Genomic DNA, 5,170 nt, shown 5'->3' on the forward strand with positions numbered 1-5,170 from the left:
AGGAACCAGCCAAGGTACCTAGTCCCATGCTCTTTAGTTTTACTTTGCCTCTGCCATTAATGAAGAACTCAACATCGTGTGATCGGTCTCTATGTTTTTTTTTCCACATGACTTCTGGACATGCTCACCAGTCATCACTACCTTATGCACACCACGCTGCTCACTATTTATTACTTCCTCCGTCTCAAAATTAAGTATTTCAAGTTTGTACAAATTTGTATTAATTTCAAGATACTTATTTTGGGACGGAGGGAGTATATGCATGGTCTAAGAGCAAAGGCGAACTTGTCATCCGTGCTAAACCATAGGTAGCGCTGTTCATTTTATAAATTCATGGAATCACATACAGAATCTGATCGACCTCTGGCTATGTATATGATATGTGTACAGTGGACTTCTCCCTAACAACGTAAATTATATACATGACACTTGACCGCCAGAGGTACCACCAACAACCTGCGCTCACCTTTGTTTCGAAAACTCACTCATCGGACCAGGTGATGCCCTCCATGCCGACGTTCTGGTCGAGCCCCAAGGCATTCCACACCGCAGGAGAGGCGTCGACGATGTTGTTGGCACACGGGGGCTCGTAGTTGTGGTCCTCGTCACAGCCATAGACGGAGTCGCACTCGTCCACCACTTTGGCATACACAGACTTGCCATTGGCGGTGATCTTGATGCGGTGCCTGCAACGGGCCATGTTCTTGAACCAGCCGGTGGAGAGGGCGACTACCATCTCCTTGTCGCTATGGTAGGCGTTGTCACACTCTGACGGACCGCCGCCGTCCTTGCCCTTTTCGAAGCTGTTGAGCGTCAAGACGGCCTTGGTGGTCGCTGTGACCGGCGGCGAGCAGTGGTACTGCGGGTACCTCTTGCCATCCTCGCAACAGTCCGGGTTGTTGCTCTTCTCACAGTTTCCTGACTTTCCTGGAAGGTAGCCACTTGCACGGCACACACCGAGACCCGGGCGGAGCGAGGACGCGATATGGGAGGTGGAGTGCGCCACCAGGAGGAAGATTGCCACGGTGGCTAGAGCTCTTGCAGTGGCGATCTTACCTTCTGAACACTCTTGAACTGTAAACGCCCTCTTCTTGGTTGCTACTACAGTACTGGTTTGTTTGCCTCTATTGCTTGTGTTGTGCGGTTAGAGAGCTGCAGGGTCTTACTTTATATAGTAGTGCTTCTGCTAGATCAGTTATGATCACCAACTTGTTGCATGTTCTCCACGGCAAATCATTGATGAGTTCAGACATGGCACTGGTCCGTAAAGTATCAAATGGTTTGTGATAATACCAGGTCGGACGTATATATATCGTGTCTCACTGAGCACGATCGTTGGGAAAGACAGACAGAGACAGGATTAGACGGATGATAAAAATATTGCAGAACAGGTTCAAAGAACTGAATGAATTGATAGCAACATTCTGTATATTCTATTTCTACCGCACTTCTTACCGGTGCTTTCAACCGCGATTAACACCATCTGAGGGTCACTGAAATATAGAAAACTTCGTTAGATAAATACTCCCTCCGTCCTATAATATAATAGCGTTTTTGGTACTAGTGTGGTGTCAAAAACGCTCTTAAATTATGGAAGTGAGGGAGTAAGTATTATGTTAACTATCATGTGTTTTTATTCCACCAAAATAGTATAGCACAGCTCGATGTCTAGTTCGTGCAGGTCTCATCGTGTGTTTGTGCAAGGCTTCTTCCCTTGTCCTTATACTATAAAAAGTTATGTATGTGCATGTATTATTCATGCGTTCTTCAAAATGGTACCACGAGAAGGAAATAAAATGTACAACTTGGGGAGAACATAGATTATGCTACCACGAGAAGTGCAGTTCCTTGCTAGTGCAACACATACTTTTGCCATTTTTATTTTCACCTTATAGATACGTGGGACTTCCTCTTCCAAACATACTAGCCTGTCCAACGCTCGCCACCCGTTGGATCCGGGCAACGCATCACGCTGCAACGTGCAACCGCATCACCATTGACAGGACGGATCGCCACCCTGCATGCATCACCCTGCCCCGTTGCACTACAGCCCCGCCGCCCCGCCTAAGTGTTGCACTGCAGCTCCGCCGCCCTGCGCGCATCACCACGCTCCGTTGCACTGGAGCTCCGCCCACCTGCCCACCGGAGTGTTGCACTATAGCTCCGCCGCTCCGGCGTGCAGCACCACGCCGTTGCAGCACCAAGCTTCCCCTCGAGAGACACCGAAGATGCTGCATTGAGCCACGGCGATGCTGCAGCGAGGCACCGGTGACTCGGGAAACTCATCGCGCGATTGCTGCATCGGAGCACAAGGGAGGCACCGGCGGGCGCTCCATTGCAGCACAGTCGGCGGCGATTGTAGCGCCAGTAGTAGACACCAAGGTTGCATCACAGCACCGACAATGGTTCCGAAGCAGCACGACGGTCGTGGATGAGTTGTTGCGTCGCAGCCCGCGGTCATGGACGCGTTGCTGCATTGCAGCACCGACAGTCATCGACGAGCCCCGTACCGCATCGCCGGCAGCACAAAAATGAGAGACCGCCCTCCCGCCTGTGTGTTGCTTCACAACAGAGCATCGCCTCGCGCAAGGTTGCAGTGCCATGGCGGTGCGTGCGGAGCTTCATCGCCTTCGTTTGTGGCAAGGATGCAGCTGGTGGTGCGCGCTGCCTCTCACAGCAGCGGCGCGGCGCGGCGATGACATGGGTGCTCCTGTCTCGAGCGAGGGCAAACAGAGATGGGAAAGGAAATGCGTGGAGGAGAGATGACGCGAAGAGATAAGGTCGTGGCGCTGGAGGGGGAGCGGTGGATGGGCCAGGGACATGTGCTGCGCGGTTTACGTCTATGATAGATTAGCCGGCTGATTTCAATACTTTTCCATATTTATTAGGTCAGGAGTATTAAGTTGCATGAGACATCTTTTTTTCCCCTTGGGGCCAGTTGAGGTTGAAAATTTATCAACTTCACGAATTTGTGTCGAATTTGACGGACATGTAAAGCGTGACCATCATGTGACATGACAGGCCCACTAATTACTCATGAATGAGGCCCAAGGCAAATCGCCCGACCCGGATTTACATGCACGGTGATTCTGGCCGCAACCTTGAGCCTTTCCTCTGTATGTTGGCCATGGCAGCAACGCCGGCCTCCATCTCACGAGATCCTCTCTTCGCCTCATCTTCCCAGCCGCGGATAAGTAGCAAAGATTGTGCGCGCGTCGGTGTGTTAAGATGTTGTTGCCGCAAGCGACACGAGTGGCATGGGCCTGCTCTGCGTGATTGTGGCGGCGCAGCAGCAACAGTTGCATGCTTGGTGCTGCCTCATCGGCGTCCTATTCGCCAGGGAGATGGCGGCTAGTGGCGCTCAACACAAGCAATATGAAGATCGATGGTCTCAAGTCCTCAGGATAGTGCTCCCGTGGGTGCGAACTATGGAAGGTGCAGCTGCACAACGGCATAGTAGAGGTTGCTCGCGGCGCTCCTGGTGGCATGATGTGGTGGTATGAGTTTATGGGGTGTCCTTCACGAGTCCGCAAGCTATCTAGCAATGGTGTTGGCTGTCGCGGCGGCCTCCGAGGTTCTCTACTTCACCATGGGCACATCTGTCGGTTGCAAGCTGCTGGCTGGATGGCACGTCATGCGGCTGTGGGGGGCATGATGGCCACGAGCAGAAAATGATGATGTGGCGGCGAAGGCTACGACCTAGCGCATGGCATATCTAGCGTCCGGTGGTGGTGCGTCCACCTTCGATGGGAATCTGGATCTCGGCACCGGACTTTGCTGATGGGACTGGGGTGCGCCAAGGATTTCCCATCGGCTATGCCTCTATTGACATAGAGGACACCGTGGTATCGACCCTGGGGACATGATGAATGATGCTAGCCGGTTCATGCCAGTGTGGACTGGCAGCGGCTAGATTTGTACCGCGACAAGGACGCTCCCTCCCCCCTCGGATGGCTATCGTGATGATCTTATATGGGATTACATCCCACACATCTGCTAGGGTCACTTCTGCATGGCTAGCGTGACGTGGTTTATGGAAGATCCATCATCAAGTTTGTGACTAAGCACGGCTTCATGTCCAGGGTGAAAATTTTTGTTCTATGTTTTATATATTGGGCTCATTGCCATCACACTTGCATCGTTATCTTGTTGAAGGTGTCTTCTGATGGTTGTTTGCTAGCCTTCAGTGGTTGGTCTTGGCTTGCGTGATGGAAATCCACGCCCTGGTAAGTTGGGACCGGACAGACTACAATGGCGCAAGGACGTGTATTCCTTCTCGAAGGTCATTTTGCGGAAGAAGTAGACGTCATCATAGGTGCTGCATTCATTTCTTATAAAGGTTCTTACGCCGTTGCCTATGTTTTGTATTCCCCTTGTTGATGACTTTTGTTAACTTTACTAAAAATGGCTGCATGTCTCACAATGATGTAGAGGCTGGCGATTTCAACCTCCCTTTCAAACAAAATTGGTCACATTGTTTTTCCAGGAGGGACCCCATATTCACGCCCCACCTGCTCTAGCCTCAGCCTCGCTCTTGCAAACCAGCTAGAGCACACATAGCTGCCCTCCGCCATTGTCGTGTCCTCCCGGTGTGTCGCCATTATGTAGTGTGGTCACCGACGTCCAAACGCAGGCAGTGCCACCACCGGGTCAGCCCCGCCATTAGTTTAGACTAGTCCCCTATTAAGGTTAACCCTCTATCCATATTGCCCTATGATAAATGGGACCCCTATTTAATCCATCAGTTAAAATATAGCGAAGACACTGCCATGTGTGCCCCGCTTCTAGTTTGATAGAGTCTTAGTTGACTGGGTAAACGTCGGCACATGGATCCACTTGGCATACATCATCGCTTGGTCCTTGTGTGTGCCAAAAAAAAATCTGGAATGTTTTGAGTTCAGAAATACTTTTAGAAATTCCAAAAAAGCATTTAAACTTGAAAAATCATAAGAAATTGTATGAATTCAGAGTTATGCAAATAGTATACAAAATGTTCAAAAATATCGCATATGTGTGCATTTCATTTGCATTCATGTGAAAGCCAATACTTTAAACATGATTTGGGTAAATAACTTAAATTGGCCTTTTAATACTTATTCGAGTTGTTGTAAATGCTATAACTATAGATAGTTATATGATCAGTATATCATCCGGGATATATATTAAGTAT

General features: G+C 50.0%; 1 protein-coding gene across 1 annotated transcript in view; it reads right to left on the bottom strand.

The window, feature by feature from the left end:
• Positions 1-481: 481 nt before the first annotated feature.
• The window catches only part of LOC123138638 (putative ripening-related protein 5), a 5,892-nt gene continuing 1,203 nt past the window's right edge, over positions 482-5,170 (bottom strand). The window contains exon 2 of the mRNA XM_044558585.1: positions 482-953. Coding sequence (XP_044414520.1) covers positions 482-953 — 472 coding nt within the window. The remainder of the gene's footprint in view (positions 954-5,170) is intronic.

The sequence above is a fragment of the Triticum aestivum genome, chromosome 6B, assembly GCF_018294505.1.
Source record: "Triticum aestivum cultivar Chinese Spring chromosome 6B, IWGSC CS RefSeq v2.1, whole genome shotgun sequence".
In the NCBI taxonomy this organism is placed as follows: domain Eukaryota; kingdom Viridiplantae; phylum Streptophyta; class Magnoliopsida; order Poales; family Poaceae; genus Triticum; species Triticum aestivum.